The 15,203-nt window shown below is 41.0% G+C and overlaps 1 protein-coding gene and 1 non-coding gene across 2 annotated transcripts; one reads left to right on the top strand and one right to left on the bottom strand.

The window, feature by feature from the left end:
• Nucleotides 1-477: 477 nt before the first annotated feature.
• LOC118888595 (constitutive coactivator of PPAR-gamma-like protein 2) lies at nucleotides 478-12,208 on the top strand. Its single transcript, XM_036839842.1, has 6 exons — nucleotides 478-588; nucleotides 3,723-3,932; nucleotides 5,141-5,342; nucleotides 7,259-7,397; nucleotides 7,782-7,839; nucleotides 11,069-12,208. Exons 1-6 carry the CDS (start codon nucleotides 478-480, stop codon nucleotides 11,318-11,320), a joined length of 972 nt encoding a protein of 323 aa, XP_036695737.1. The 3' UTR covers nucleotides 11,321-12,208.
• On the bottom strand, nucleotides 3,570-3,676 carry LOC118889353. Its single transcript, XR_005018490.1, has one exon. It is a non-coding gene; the product is annotated as a U6 spliceosomal RNA (small nuclear RNA).
• Nucleotides 12,209-15,203: the final 2,995 nt, after the last annotated feature.

Raw genomic sequence — 15,203 nt, 5'->3', positions numbered from 1 at the left:
TCTAGCCTCCTGTCACTGCAAACCTGCTTAGCTCCAGCACTATGGGCCCTGGTATATCATATTGAACTCCACACCTCCATGCCTTTACACATGCTGTTCCCTCAGTCTAGAGCATCCTTTCTCCACCATTTGTCTCACTGATTTCTATAGCCCTTTGTAACAGCTCCTATTGACTTTTTCTTCAGGATGCCTTCCTTACTCTTCCAGTAGTAGCCCTCTTCTGTGCTCCTATAGCACCCTGTGCATTCTTCTATCTTGGTACTTAACACACTGTCCTGTCTTTGCTGACGTATGTGCCTGTCTCCTCTACTACCTAGACTGTAAGTAACCAAAGGCAGAGATTCTTTTACGTTATTTCATTGGAATTATCAGAACCTAGCTAGGGTCTGGCCCATGATAGGTTCTTAGCTTAATAAGTGTTTGTGAAATGAATAAATGAGCTTTTGTCACTTAATGATGCTTTTATCTTCTAGATATATGGTTCAGTGGCCTGGTGGCCGAATCCTGCATCGCCATGAGCTAGACACCTTCCTTGCACAGGCAGTATCTACTCAGCTTTATGAACCAGATCAACTTCAAGAACTCAAGGTGATTTGATCGATCCTCATTTAAATTCTTTCTTTTATGAACTCATAGCTTTATTTTAGGTCTTTTTTTCCTGGAGCTGGGGAGAAGAGTAAGTTCTGCAGGTAAATGTTTGATTTACTTTAGCCAAATATTTATGTCTATTAATAAAGCCAACACTGTTCACATAGTGATAGGTGAGAATGGGTAGAAAAAATGGATATTGTGTAAGACAAATAAGTTGTGGCCCATAGACCACAGTAAGGTTTCCAACTCTTACAAAAGATGCTACAGGGGACTTATCCTGGTGTTTCCTCTTTGTCTCTCAGTAAATGTCCACCCTCCCTTTTTTATTGAAGTATAGTTGATTTACAATATTGTGTTAGTTTCAAATGTAAGCACAGTGATTCAGTACTTTTGCAGATTATATTCCATTGTAGGTTATTACAAGATAATGGGTATAATTCCCTGTGCTACCCTCCCTTTTTAAATAATACTTATTGGGTGTTAGAGGAAAGTCTAGAAAAGCATAAGGAAGAAAGTAAATCCACCATATAACTGAAGGCAGTAGAATATAGTAGGTTGGAGGGCAGACTCTGAAGCCAGGCTGCCTTGACTTTGAATCTTAGCTTCATTGCCTTCTAGCTATGTGTCCTTGGGCAGGTTGCTTAACCCCTGTAGCTTCAGTTTCCTTACTTGTAGGGTTATGAAGATATTAAATAAAATAATCCATGCAAAACACTTAGAACAGTGTCTAGCACATTTTAAGTACACAGTACTCAATAAGTATTAGGTACTAATGCAGGACATTCCTCTTCTGACTTCAGTAGCCATGGTCCTTTCAGGCCCTAGTATAAACTAGAAGATAAAGTCTAGTAAGTCTTACAAAATCTTGATTTCAGTGGGGTCAACTAAGGAAAAGATGAAAACAGTCTTAGACAGACAGTGTTGGTTCCTTTTTACAGTAAATGTGATACTGCTTGGTGCTAGAGCAGGTACTGACAACTCCACACCACACCTAGCAGGGGGCCTGCAAGTACTTCCCCTTTTCCTGGTAAAGCCATCTAACAGGACAACTTGAGATAACCACTGTGAACATTTTGATGGTTTCTTCCAGCCTTTTGTCATGTATTTTCTACATAGTTGAAATATTATTTATGTAATTATATACTGTATTTTTAAACTTATATAGCATATAGCACATATTTTCTATGTCTTAAATTTTTTGCTAAATATTTTATCATATGGATGTATCATTTAATTATTCTAATGTTGGCCATTTGGTTTCCAGTTTTCACCTATTATATGTAATTATTAACATCTTTTTTTTTTGGCTGCATTGGGTCTTCGTTGCTGTGTGTGGGCTTTCTCTAGGTGCGGCGAGTGGGGGCTACTCTTCGTTTCGGTGCGCGTGCTTCTCATTGCAGTGCACGTGCTCCTTATTGCTGTGGCTTCTCTCGTTGCGGAGCTTGGGCTCTAGGCACGTGGGCTTCGGGAGTTGTGGCACATGGGCTCAGTAGTTGTGGCTCGCAGCCTCTAGAGCACAGGTTCAGTAGTTGTGGTGCATGGGCTTAGTTGCTCTGTGGCATGTGGGAGCCTCCTGGACCCGGGTTCGAACCCATGTCCTCTGCATTGGCAGGCGGATTCTTAACCACTGTGCCACCAGGGAAGTCCTGTAATTAACATCTTTATGCATAGAGCTTTATTCACATCTCTACTTCCTTAGAATAGATTCCTAAAAGTAGAATTTCTGAGTCAAGAAGTGTGGACATTTTTAAGGTTCTTGATATATATTGCTTAATTGTAATATACATTACTCATTAGTTTTATTTGAGTGTGCCCATTTATTTCACCATATCCTCATCAGCATTGGGTGTTCTTTTGGTCTTTAGTTTTGTTTTAATTTTGTTCTAACTTGACAGGCAGAAAAAATGGTTTCTCAAGTGGGTGTCTTTTTAAGGTTTTAAAGCTGATTTTTTTTTTTGTAATGAGTATCATCCAAACCATCTCAGGGAAACAAATGGATAGAGGCTGCTTATGCACTCAAATGTCTGTATTGAAAGGCAACATGTTCTAACTTAACTGGAATAATCAGCAAAACAGGAATAAGCAAATGTAACCAATAACAGTAATTTCTTTTTTTTAACACCTTTATTGGAGTATAATTGCTTTACAATGGTGTGTTAGTTTCTGCTTTATAACAAAGTGAATCAGTTATACATATACATATGTTCCCATATCTCTTCCCTCTTGCATCTCCCTCCCTCCCACCCTCCCTATCCCACCCCTCTAGGTGGTCACAAAGCACCGAGCTGATCTCCCTGTGCTATGCGGCTGCTTCCCCACTAGCTATCTATTTTACGTTTGGTAGTGTATATATGTCCATGCCACTCTCTCACTTTGTCACATCTTACCCTTCCCCCTCCCCATATCCTCAAGTCCATTCTCTAGTAGGTCTGTGTCTTTATTCCCGTCTTGCCACTAGGTTCTTCATGACCTTTTTTCCCCCCTTAGATTCCATATATATGTGTTAGCATACTGTATTTGTTTTTCTCTTTCTGACTTACTTCACTCTGTATGACAGACTCTAACTCCATCCACCTCACTACAAATAACTCCATTTCGTTTCTTTTTATGGCTGAGTAATATTCCATTGTATATATGTGCCACATCTTCTTTATCCATTCATCTGATGATGGACACTTAGGTTGCTTCCATGTCCTGGCTATTGTAAAAAGCTGCAATGAACATTTTGGTACATGACTCTTTTTTTTTTTTTAGATTCCATATATATATATGTTAGCATACGGTATTTGTTTTTCTCTTTCTGACTTACTTCACTCTGTATGACAGACTCTAGGTCCATCCACCTCACTACAAATATCTCAATTTTGTTCCTTTTTATGGCTGAGTAATATTCCATTGTATATATGTGCCACATCTTCTTTATCCATTCATCTGTTGATGGACACTTAGGTTGTTTCCATGTCCTGGCTATTGTAAATAAAAATATGGAACGCTTCACGAATTTGCATGTCATCCTTGTGCAGGGGCCTTGCTAATCTTCTCTGTATCGTTCCAATTTTAGTATATGTGCTGCCGAAGTGAGCACTAACAGTAATTTCTTAATGGCAGTTTTTCCTCTGTGGTGGTTTCAGATTGAGAAACTGGATGCTCGAGGGATCCAGCTTGCTGCTCTCTTCATGAGTGGGGTCGACACAGCTCTGTTTGCTAATGATGCCTGTGGCCAGCCAGTCCCTTGGGAACACTGCTGCCCCTGGATTTACTTCGATGGCAAGCTGTTCCAGAGCAAGCTAATTAAAGCAGGCCGGGAGCGAGTATCCCTGGTTGAGCTCTGCGATGGCCAGGTACCACATGTTGGGCAGCTACTAAGACCGTCTCTGATCTGCTGTGGGGATGAATGACAGAAAGCGGAAAAGGAGCAGAGACATTGGGGAAGGAGGTAGCAGAAGTGGGAGAATGTGTCTGACCTTAACCTAACTTGGTCAAGGATGATCCCAAAGGCCCAGAGTCTGATATGTACATGTTACAAAATCATGTTGGGAAGGGTTTTTTTTTTTTTGAAATGAGCTTCAAGTTTTCATATTCCTTTTTTTGCTCCAAGTTATTTCTTCCCCATGGAATACTCAGATATACTCTATGCCTTTCCCCCAATTCTTAGAATTTCAGTTCCCTTATTTACAAAAACTGTAAGTCATTTTTGCAAGTGATGATATTTTTTATAAAGGAACTATTTTGGAAATAGAAGAGGGTAGTAAAGTAGATGACAGAGTAAAAGCAGGGGATATTTTTTGCAGTAAAACCTTGGGAAAGATGAGAGAAGTCAAGGGAAAGGAGCACTTACTTACTTCTTTGTCCATTTGTGGGGTATAAGCTGAGAGACTAGAGCAGGGGGTCAGCAAACTATTAAAAATTTTTTTTAATTTGAATTTTTATTCCAATAAAGCTTTTTGGAACATAGCCACATTCATTCATTTACATATTGTCCATGACTGCTTTCATACTACAGTGGCAGAGTCAAGTAGTTGTGACAGAAACAATACGGCCTACAAAACCTATCTGGCCCTTTTCAGAACAAGTTTCCTGACCTCTGGACTAGAGGCATGGACTTATCCTGGACAGAGGTCATGGGCTCTGATCCTGGGTATGGGGGAGAAGGTTAAAAGGGTTTGTATATGTCAAGTTTTGTTCTCTCTTTTACCTTATTCTGTTACCTCCCCCTTAAAAAAATAACCTAGCCTATTGCTGGCTCTGTAATAGACAATTAGTAAATACTTCTTTTTATATTTGTCTTCCTTGACCTAGTCAAGGTGCCTCGCAAGCCCTCAATCAGAACTAGTATGATGGTAGTTTGGTGTCATGCAAAGAGTGGGGGCTTTGGTGCCAGACAGGCTTCCCTGAGTATGTCACCTTGAGCCATTTAACTCCAGGCCTCGATTCCTTTAGTGGGAATAGACTTGTGAGACTGTACCTAGACTGCCCAATACTGTGCCTGAAACATGGGAGAAGTTCAAAAAATGGCAGCTGTTATTATTATTCCGTCCCTCATTTGAAGGCTGACCTGGCAACCAAAGTGGAGAAGATGAGACAGAGCATCCTTGAAGGAGTCTACATGAACCATCCACCGCCTTCTGCTCTACTTCCATCACCTACTTTTGTGCCTCCCATGGTGCCCTCTCTCTACCCTGTTTCACTTTACCCCCGAGCCATGGGCCCAATGCCACCTCCCCCTCAAGGAAGGAGCCGGGGGTTTGCAGGTCAGTACCTAAGAATGAGGTGTTTGTCAAACTCAATCTATTTCATAGTAACCCATCCAGTAATTATTGCCAGTTACAGAATCAGCAGTTTCACATATATCTTTACCTTCTGTGCTATGGTGTGGTTTGAAGAGGAGCTTACTTAGATGGAGGGGTGTAGCCTGCGGAGGAGAGCCCACTGTCTTCCTAGACCACTCTCCATAGAGGTGATTGATCCCTAAGGATTTGACTCTCACCAAACCACTCATGAAGTAACTGATGCAGAAACCAAGAGTCACTTTATTACTTTTTTTTTGTCAATTTATTACTTTTGAGAACTGTAATTCATGTGAACTGGGTCTTCATGGCTGCTGGTTAGCTCACTCTCTCCCCATAGGCAGATGTACACAGGAGCTTGCAGGAAGGGCAATGGTAGGTAAGTAAATGACCAGTGTCAGCAAACAGCCATAGCTTGATGTACCCATTTCCACTCTGAGGGTAGATCTAACACATTTCCAGAAGCATGGAGAGAAATAAGTCATAGTCTGTACCCTCCAGGGGATTGCAGTTTAGTGAAGAAAACAAATACATACACACTCACATGGATCCACACACACATGTATATACACACACGTATGTATACATTATGGTGATATCTGAGCTGTGGCTTAATGATGAACAGACGTTCTTGCTTAGGTAGGTCAGATACTGACCCAGATAATTCAAACAACCTGTCCCCTGGCGAAACAGGGTATTTTAATGGGGACATTTTAACATGAAATACCAAGTTTCTGTGATCAGGTGAGAGTGCTATGGTTGAAGTGTTTGTTGTGTATTGCTCGTCACTTTAAAAATAATAAAGCTGGAAGTTGAAATTTGTCTTAAAGTTAGGGTCACAAAATTCAGCATGGATGTTTAGCTCAAGGCTGTGCTTAGAGGAGCAGTGTGAATGTCTGCTCTGTTCAATCAAGTAATGATTAAGTCTCACAAACCAGGGAGCCAGCCATTCATTCCATCCTTTGAAGGTGTCTTTATAGATGCCTGCTCTCATTCTTTGCATGTTGACTTTACTGTGTCTCAGAAGACAGCCTTAATTAAGGCCAAGTTCTTGGGAGGTCCTCACCATTGCCCCAACTCTCACTGATGCCTAGTCTCCAGTTACTGGTGGTTCATGAGGAGCCTTCTGACTCCTTAAGGGCCACAGTAGGATCCCCAAATGCAAGTCTTTCTTGCCCTCTTAGGATTAGCTAGTCACCTAGTTCCTTAGACTCCCACTTTTATATAAATGAAGGGCTCTTTGCTAACAACCTGCTAAGTGAGTGAAGAGTTATTAATATTTGGGTTTTTTCCACAAACAAAAATTAAAGGTTTACTAGAATTCTGTATTCTATGAAGGCTTCCTTTTGTGCCAAATTACAGAGCTGTACTGTGCTTGTGAGCTCACACACAGAGTTGGAGTTTCCTGTTTTAAGGAGATATGCTATCTTGTCTTGAATTGGTTCTGGTTTTCAACTGTTGCTATTCTTACTTCTTAATCATAAATTACTGTTACTTTGGTTTCATTATTTTTTGTTTTGTTTGGTTGTTTGGCTAATCCTCCAGTGTGTAGTGACATGTATTTGAATCAAAAGTGGTTTTGGCCTATAATTTTCCAATAGCTAGATCTTAAGACCTCATTCTCTCTCCACAAATATTGAATGCCTACTGTGTGCAGGCTCTGTAGTTGGAAAATGAATCAGGCACACCCCACTTGCTAAAGTGGATATGTACAGATCTTCAACACCCTCTTCCAAAATTTGCTTCCACCATGACCCTTTGTTGTTATCACAGAGTCTTTTTATCATAGAGAAATGGAAATACACAGAATAGGTGGGCTGTAGATCTTTTGTTCCACCTCTTATCCTACCTTGCACTTATCATTCTTCCTCTCTTCCCAGGTCTCCATCCAATCCCACCCCAAGGAGGAAAACTAGAGATTGCCGGGATGGTTGTGGGCCAGTGGGCTGGCAGCAGATCCTCCAGGGGTCATGGCTCCTTTGGCATGCAAGTGGTTTCTGTCGGTGGGCCGGGAAAGGGGTATGTATTTGAATAGGTTGGTATAAGCTAGTGTCAATCAAGGTGCTCTTGGGAAAATGCCCAGCTATCCAACCCTTCTACTAAGGTAAGAGGCATTAACTAACTTTGCGTTTTTAAAGCCAGTTTTCAGTTGAGTTCAGCAAACATATAAAAATGCCCTGCCTTGATGAAAAAGTTTTTGCCCTAGAGGAGGACTTGGGACACAGGACAATTCGGTATAGCATAGAAATGACAGAGATAGAGGTTTACAGTGGTAACACAGAGGAGAGGCATCTAACTTAAGAGGGTCAAACTTCCTAGAGGAGGTGAGTAGTTAACTAAGTGAAAATGGAGGTACAGGCTTTATGTGTTCCTCATGATCACTTTTCCCCCCACTTTCTAAAGGCATGGAAAAGAACAGACTGGTAGAGGATCCAAAGGACATAAAAAAGGAAATAAACAAGTAAGTACCTTTTTGAGATGATCTAGCTTCTGTTTGATACCTCTTGTCGGTTTTTTGTTGGTTTTTTTTGCAAGAGATCAGGCATGGAAACCTGGGAGCTTTCATAGCTTCTCCCAGCATTTGATTTCATCCGCCTGCTCTCTAGCAGTCTAATGAGGGTTAACCTGCCCAGGCTCTTCCCGCAGGGCTGCAGTGTCATCCTTTTCCCTGAGTGAGGCCACAAGATAGAAACCAGGTACTGTGTCCTAAAGACCTACACTTAGCATAGCATGCACTACATGCAGCCATAAAGGGACCAAAGTGAAGTTAACAGTGGGACTCCACCAGCATGCCTGAACTTCTGAGGGGCTACCAGAGATGCTTAGAAAATTGGACTTTTGCCTTTGCTGATGATGGGAGGGGAGGAGGCATCGCCATTCTGCTTACTCTTAATGGTTCAGAATGGTCTTAAACTCACTGGTCTTCAATAGGCATCCCCCCTTCCCCCCGTAGTGATCCAAAATCTTGTAATGGCCTCAGACTGCTGGGCTCCTCATAGTATAGTAGCTACCATTTCTTGAGTGCTTACTTTCTTCCAAGCCATCTACTAGACATTTTATATGCGGTTTCTAATCCTCACAAGGGTCACTGACTAGACCATACTGCAAGGCAATTTTATTGTCAGCCCTCAATCCCAGCTCAGCTCTCATGTATACAACCAGCCCTCATTGCATCCATGTTAACTCCCATTGTCTAATGTTTTCTCAAGGAATACAAATTTGCTTTAATGTTATTTTGAGCCCCAAATGGAACTACAATGGTAAGTCCCCCACGCAAAGCATTTTGTAATGTACTCCAAAGCCAGAAAGCAGTGACTTTGGATTTTTCCAAAGCTTTTCAGCTTTTTCCAGAAGCTGCTCAGTAAGGGAAAAGAGATTGCACCAGGCAGGAAAACTAGTCACTCAGATAGTCTCTCATAAGGTAGTACAGCCTTGATGAATTCACCATGATTCAGGGACTGATCAATAGGCATACAGTCTGAAAAACCTGATATTTTTGGTACAATAATAGTGGATCCATCAGTAAGTGGTTGACTCACATTAACCAAGATCACAGAAATAGCTATGTGGATATGGCTAAAGGAGTGGGGGAAGGGAAGAGAAGGGAGGGGGTGAAAGATAAAGTACTGATTTACAGTGAGAAGAAATAATTATCGCAATATATTGTACACTTTTTTCCAGTCACTCATAAATACATGTATTTATTATTCCCATTTTAAACAGGAAAAAACTGAGGCTCAGAGGGATGAAGCACCTTGCCCAAAATTACCCATCAAGTTAGTATTAGAGTTGACATTCCAGCGTGAGCTGACTGATTCCAAAGCCCTGTGCTGTGCTAATTCTGAAACGGGATAACAACTCTAATTGTTAGAGATAAGATTCAGACCTAGGCCTGGCTGACTCTTGTATGCATGCTCTTAACCATGTCTACCAGAGCTTTTTCTCTCTAAGAGCAAGCTGAAAGGGAGGCCATGGTATCAGAAGTTTGCCTGGGGGCATGGAATCAGAACAGTAACATTAGCTGGCATTGAGTTCTTACAGTGTGCCAGGCACAACATGTTCTAAGTGCTTTACATGGACTGTGTCATTGAATCCTTATAGGAACCTATGAAATAGATACTATTATTCTCTCTATTTTACAGATGGGGAAACTGAGGGAAAACAAGGGATGGTAGATGATCTTAAGTTTCTCTTAGCTAAGATTTCTGGGGGTACTGTTATCTACTCTAGAGGTAGCCTGGCCAAGGAAAGCCTCACATTGACTTTGTTTTTAGCTAAGGCATCTTCCCTGGACAGAGCTGCTGCTGATTGCCTTGCTGACTCTCCTTTTTCTGTTCAGTTGCCCTTTCTCCAAAATCTGAGATAATTAATTGTTGCAGTTTATTAAATCTTCTTACATTACAGTTCTGTCTTCTTGAGATTATTCCTAGGTCAGTGGAGTTTTGTGTGTTCTCAAATTCTTCAGTCACTTACTTGTTACATTTTTATTTCTTTGTTGACTACCTCACATGGCTAATTCCATCCATTACTAGTTTCATCTTATTTCCAGGTTCTTGAGAAACACTTCACAGTAACGCCCATGTTGTGTAGGTTTTGGAGCCAAATGATCTAGCTTTGAATCTGGCTCTGCCACTTACCAGTTCCGTGACTTTGGGCAAGTTACTTAACCTCTCTGTGCCCTAATTTCCTCATCGGTAAAAATGGAAGAATTGGTATCTACCTCATAGAGTTATTTTGAGTATTAAATGAGATGATATATGTAGTGTTTAACACAGAACCTGGAACATGGGAAGTGCTCAATAAATATTAATAATTATTATTTATAATTGACCACAAATTCAACAGGTATTAGACTTCCATTATGTGTTGTGTCTTAGTGGAAAGAACAATGTCTTTGGAGTCAAACAGACTTGAATGCAAGTCTAGGCATGCCGGTGACCTTGAGCAAGTTATTTTACTTTTTCGAGCCTCATTTGTCTTTCTTACCTGTGAAACCAACATCAGAGTACCTGGCATGCCCAACCACTGTTATTATTCCTAATAATATTCATTGAGAGCCAGTACTGCACTTTCAAGGTAATACAGTTCATGGAGTTAGCATTTCAAGAGCAGTTACATTTCTGAAATTAAAAGAAAACCAGATGATTGTTTTTACTTATGAAAAATTCTATGGAACATTGCACATAGATCTTATCATTTGTTTTCTTTTCCTTTCATTTACATGTCCAGTTGTCAGTATTGGACAGCGTTGCGTGGAAGTTAAGAGAGTAAACTTTAGAGGCTGACCAACCTGGAGTGCAATCCTGGCCCCACCACTTTCTACCTGTGTCTCCTTGAGCAAGTTACTTTAATCTTTCTGAGCCTCAGCTTCCTCATCTGTAAATGGGGCATCATAATACCTACCATTTAGGGTCCCTTTTGGCATTTGAAAAAAATATATTGTAAAGCTTTGTAAACAGTAGCTGTGTCATTACTGTGTTGTCATTGCCATTGGATTTGAGTCAGATCCATTTGTTGTCACCCTAAGTTCTCCAGACAGTGTCAGAGTGTACTAGGTGTTAACAAGCTTTGGGCTTTCTGGTGTTTTTGAAGAACTGAAGCAGTTTCTGCAGGCTAACTTATAAACATGCTTGGGAAGGATCAGCCAGTTTGGGATTACCATTTCTACTGAATATCTCTGTTTTTGACAGAGCACTTCAGATGGAGTTTCTAAATCCCTGGAGCCTCATCAAGGTCGGTCTCGCTCACAGGTAAATGGAAACAATGGCACATTGATCAAGGAAGAGAAGAATGATCATCTTCCAGCTCCATCACAGTGTGCCTTAACCAGAGACAGCAGTGTGTGTAATAATGGTAACCGCTACTTCCCCGTGAAGAATGGTGAGAAGAGCCGCTTACGAGAGCAAAAGCTGGGAACTGTGGCACAACAGAAAGAGGAATAACAAGCAGAAGATGGCTTCAGCAGATCAGGAAGAGGGGAAAACCTATACTTTTCTGATTTTAGGCCCAAGTTAGAGGAGGACATAAAATGCTTACCCTAGTTTCATCCAGAATTTGGATGGGGTGTTCTATTGTATCCATCTTTTCCCCTTCCCTGTCTTTTTCTGGGCTTCCAGACTCAGCGGTCTGCTTCTAGGGAAGCTCTGATCAAATATGAATGGCAACAAGCATAGTTCCTGTTCTCAAATTGAATATATAGTGCCAATATTCTCTTTACGTCCCCTGGAAGCCTATTAAGGCAGTGACTATCGGGTGTCATCACGTAAGGCCCTATAGAAAAGTTCCAACTTTCGTTTTCTGAGTATATGGCTTCCTAACTTGCTTTTTTCTTTATGAAATAGTAGGGCCTTCATATATAATCAGTATCCACATCTTTTAACTCTTTCTCCCCATTCACCTATGCCAGGAGTTTATACTACCACCTCTAGCTCTGACCTGACAATCAGATAGGTAGATGTTTTCAGGGAAGTGAGGTAGTATTGGTTATTTTATTTTTTTAATTTTTTTTTAATTTTGTACACTTAAAATAACTACCAATGGCCTTTGTACTGGGGGATTCAAGTGAGTCAGAAAAGTACTGGGCAGATTTTTCCTGCCTCTGAACTAATGAATTGTTTGTAAAATAGAAGATGTGGCGCAGTTCACCCACTCCCTGCTGCCCACACCCTGAAAGGGTGGAATCAATATAATGAAATTGAGTACGAAAGGGAACTCAAAAGACTGTGTGTGCTTGTGTGTGTGTGTGTGTGTGTTTGTGTATGGATGTTTGGATAGATGTATATATGAATGCGTGTATCTATATGCATACACATACCCTTTATATAAAGAGACAAATCTATTTATCTATACATATTTTATATATATATAAATATATGTGTATGTGTGTATGTATATATAAATATAAATATATATATTTTGTATATATATATTTATATACATGCACACACATACATACATGATGATGTCCCAGAAGATTTACTGAATTTCCCAGAAATGCTTCCACTGCTATGGAGTGGTAGGTTTCAAAAGACCACATTTTAAAATCCTTACTAAGTCGAAGCCCATCACAATTATGAGAAGATGGGCTTCTCTAAAGCAGACAAAAAGTGCTTTCCAGAGATTGCCTGTTCAGAACAACAAACAGTTGGGTTGTCACAAGCCTAATCTTGACCAGAGTTCTCACATCCCGTATGGTAAAAACAGGAGGTTGGAATAGGATCGGGAAGAGTTGGGCATTTCCTTATGAAGGAGCAGCCTGGTCGGGAGAGAGAAAAGGGATGGGAGGTAATTACCGGGGCTTGCAGCCAGTTTGGAGGAAATCTCATCTGAAACTCCGGGATCAAACTGGCCTCAGGCCAGAATTTATTGCCATGAATCCCTGAGGGAGAGAGGACTAACATTGGAAAGATGGGGTAGGGAAGTGTGAGGAAATCGGCAATTTGATTTTACATACCTAGATTGTTTCGTTTGTTCATTGACATTTTGACTACTGGATCTTTTCATTTGCTTTGCAAGGAAGACTTCAGAGGACTCTGGCCCGGGCCTATAGGGGTATTCTATAAAAGGTTCCCAGCCCCCAAGTGAGGCCAGAATCTGTCCAGGACAAAGAGGCTGTTCCCCCTTTCTGGAGATACTCTTGAGACAGCCTTGCATTTCCAGTTTCCCTCCTCAGCAGTATGAGGGATGGGAACATGGCTTGCAACAGGTTAGCATTGTGTCTTCGTTCAGGAGTTGAGGCTTCCAGCCTCATACACTTCCTTTTGGGCTTTGTGATATTCTTGCCCAAGAAGTACCATTTATACAGGAATACAACTGACTAGACTTCTAGCAGGGTTCTCTCTCTTCTTGAAAAACCCCATGTACCTTAACCCGGAGTAGGTCCTTGGTGATTTTTTTCCAGACAACCAGAAGGCTGTTTGCTCACTACCCACTTACAATGAGTATCATCATGAGAGACTGAAGACAGTCTCAGACTGTTTTATCCTAGTCTGGCCCAATTTAAGAGAACCCACAACTCGCAGGGGGAGGGAGGTCTAGAATGCCTTTCCCCCTGCCCAGACACTTCTTACATAAACCAGAGCAGGATGACAAGAACAAAGTGTACAAAAACCTCCTCTATGGAATTGGCTCCCCTAATTTGGTTCCCGCTCTTCTCCTAACCTGCCCAACCTTTCACAACATCTTGAAGGTTAGGACTTCTGTATCCAGCAAGAGAAGGATTTAGTAGCGAACTTAGATGGCTTGGAAATTTCTTTCTGGAGCCACAGAGGGAGGAGTCCTTTGGAGCTCTAAAAGTAACCAGAATCACTGAGCTGTGTTAAATTAAATAGCTAGCTAGCTAGCTCCGATTTCTAATAGGAAGTACTTGGAGTTATATGGAAAGGCATTTTCTTCAGTTGCTGTTTCTGTGAATCTTGAATCTGTTTGACACAATCAAGTGACAGTATTGTTAACTCTCACAGCATTAAGAAGATTTATTATTTTGTAGGCATTCACTGTGAGAAGTAAAATTGCTGCTTTGACAGGGATGATTCCAGTTTGCCAAACGGCTTGCTTTTCTCCCTTCCACACACCTCTACTTTCTCCTAGCCTGGCCCAGGGTGAAACAAGTGTCTCACTTCCAACTTTGATTTTTATTTGGATTCAGCATTTTGGGTTTGTAAGGTTGCAAGAAAGAACCATAAAGGGCCATGTTTTAATTCATCTGCCAAAACATACAATTTAGAAGCCAGAAAGACTAAGGTTTATTACTGGAAGATTAACTTTTTCTAATTGCAAGATTAACTTTTTCTAATTTCTTTCAAATTAGGGAACATGAGTCTGCTTTTTGCTGTGAGTACCACTTGAAGAGACTGTCATCCTTCACTTGAGGTTCAATTTCTGACTATGATGTGGCCTTTCTTGAACAAAGTCATGCATCATATGGGAACCCCCAGAAATGACCCCTTTACCTTGTAGGGCCACAAGCAAAAGCACCCTGGATGTATATAGCCACTGATCCCAAGGACTTGCAGTTCTTGATTTCTGCTGGTGTGTATTGGGGTCAGCCTATAACTCCCACCCTTATTCAGTGGCCAGTCTAGTCTGGACCAGGCCTGATAAACTTCTGCTCACTTGTATCATTTTCATTCTGAGCCAGTAGGACTTTGGGTAGACTTTATAGCCCAAGAAATGGCACTTGCTTTGGCTAGTGATATTTGATTTTTGTCTCCATCTTGATTTCCTGGCATCGTTGGCCAAGTCACATTAACTTGTTTTTAATCACTGAGAAAAACAGCCAGGTAAGGCATTAGGGAGGGTGGTTAAGGAGGGGGTGGGGGGAGGAATGCTTATGTAGGGTAGAAAGAATGTGGAAGTAACTGTTTGGTTATAGTGATCCAGTCCCCTGGAACCTTAGAAGGCTCCTGTGGGCCTGTCTGTGCTACCCTTTCAGCCTCTAAGACTCCCCCACCCCACTTTGAAATGACAGTACAAGTAGACCACAGTTTAAAGTAGTTAGTATAATTCTACTAAGGTTTAATCATTATACTTGTTTACTTCCTGATGCATATTTCCTAAATATGCTTGGGGTTTGGGGGGGTAAGTTTTCACTGTTCCATTGTGTGTCACCCTATATTTTTCTCCCTCTTGTGACTTTGGCATCTTCTTTTATTTGACTTTCCATTTTCTTTTCCCTTGGCTTATTGCAGTAGTCTGCTGGTGCAGGTATTCCCTTATCCCCCTGTTACTGCTAATTATCTTCAGTATTGTCAGAGGTTATTTTGATGTTCTAAGAAAATAACTTCATATATTTTTTTTTGCAAAATCATCTTTTCCAAGGTAAAA

This window comes from Balaenoptera musculus, chromosome X, assembly GCF_009873245.2.
Source record: "Balaenoptera musculus isolate JJ_BM4_2016_0621 chromosome X, mBalMus1.pri.v3, whole genome shotgun sequence".
NCBI classification, from domain to species: Eukaryota; Metazoa; Chordata; class Mammalia; order Artiodactyla; family Balaenopteridae; genus Balaenoptera; species Balaenoptera musculus.
The sequence above is the reverse complement of the archived record's forward strand: the minus strand, read 5'-3'. Positions and strand labels throughout refer to the sequence as shown.

What these genes read in the sequence shown, in the direction of transcription:
- LOC118888595 (XM_036839842.1), top strand. Translation starts at nt 478, where the DNA reads ATGGTTCAGTGGCCTGGTGGCCGAATCCTGCATCGCCATGAGCTAGAC. An exon ending in AAGGAGCCGGGGGTTTGCAG is followed by an intron (nt 5,343 to 7,258) that starts GTCAGTACCTAA and finishes CTCTCTTCCCAG; the next exon opens with GTCTCCATCCAATCCCACCC. An exon ending in GTCGGTGGGCCGGGAAAGGG is followed by an intron (nt 7,398 to 7,781) that starts GTATGTATTTGA and finishes CACTTTCTAAAG; the next exon opens with GCATGGAAAAGAACAGACTG.